General features: G+C 41.1%; 1 protein-coding gene across 1 annotated transcript in view; it reads right to left on the bottom strand.

The window, feature by feature from the left end:
• The window catches only part of NECTIN3 (nectin cell adhesion molecule 3), a gene marked incomplete at its 5' end in the record, with an annotated part of 119,921 nt that extends 119,114 nt beyond the window's left edge, over positions 1-807 (bottom strand). Inside the window, one exon of the mRNA XM_023732855.1 lies at positions 765-807. Coding sequence (XP_023588623.1) covers positions 765-807 — 43 coding nt within the window. The remainder of the gene's footprint in view (positions 1-764) is intronic.
• Between the last annotated feature and the right edge of the window lie 413 nt (positions 808-1,220).

The following is a 1,220-nucleotide window of genomic DNA, read 5'->3' as shown; positions in this document are numbered from 1 at the left end:
AAGGCCTCCACCGGACTGAGTCCAGTACAGCTAGATGGTGCCTGGCTACCACCACTGACTGCTCTGACCAGGATCACAACAGAGGGTTCTCGACAGATGGAGAAGAATATAGAACAAAATTCTAACTCACAAAACAAAAGACCAGATTTACTGGCCTAAAGGAGACTGGAGAAACCCCAAGAGTATGGCCCCTAGACACCCTTTTAGCTCAGTGGTGAAGTCACCTCTGAGGTTCACCATTCAGCCTGGGTGTGGACAGCCCCATAAAACCAAATGAGACTAATGAGGTACAGCAGTCCAGTGATAAGGGCCAGAAGGCAGAAGGGGACAAGGAAGCTGGTGATAGGGAACCCAAAGTTGAGTAAGGATATTGTTGATGTGTTGTGAGGTTGTTAACCACTGTCATATAGGGCAACATGTGTGCTGTTAAATGAGAAAATATTTTGTTCTGTAAGCCTTCATCTAAAGTGAGAATAACAGCACAACTGGAAGAATGTAGTCGATGTCACTGAACTGTGCATGTAGAAATTTTTGAAATGGTGTACCTTTGGCTATGTATATTTTCACCAAAAAAAAAAAAAGGTCGAAAAGGGAGAGGGCTGACATGTTGTGGGGTTGTTAACCAATGTCATAAAACAATATGTACACTACTGTTTCATGAGACAGTATTCGTTCTGTAAGCCTTCACCTGAAGTACAACGGGGGGAAAAAAAAATGACAGTCAAACACTGGCAAAAAAAAATGCAGAAACTGAAGATTTTTACCAATTTCTGCAGTTTGAAATTGATCCAATATGCAATCCGGATGTATTCATAATTACTGGTGATTGGAATGCGAATCCTGGAAACAAAGAAGGAGGATATGGCCTTGGTGATATAAATGATGCTGGAGATCAAATGACAGAATTTTGCAAGATTAACGACATCTTCTTTGCAAATACCGTTTTTCAACAACATAAAGGGCAACTATACAACGTGGATCTCGCAATACACAAAAAACAAATCAAATATATCTGGGGAAAGAGATGATGGAAAAGCTCAGTATCTTCAGTCAGAACAAGGCCAGGGGCCAACTGTGAAACAGACCATCATTTGCTCATATGCAAATTCAAGCTGAAGAAAACTAGAGCAAGTCCAGGAGAGCCGAAGTACAACCTTGAGTATATCCCACCTGAATTTGGAAACCATCTCAAAAATAGGTTTGACACATTGAACACTAAC

Source organism: Trichechus manatus, unplaced genomic scaffold (genome assembly GCF_000243295.1).
Source record: "Trichechus manatus latirostris isolate Lorelei unplaced genomic scaffold, TriManLat1.0 scaffold00055, whole genome shotgun sequence".
NCBI lineage: Eukaryota > Metazoa > Chordata > Mammalia > Sirenia > Trichechidae > Trichechus > Trichechus manatus.
Note: the sequence above shows the minus strand (reverse complement) of the source record. Positions and strands in the feature narration are given on the sequence as shown.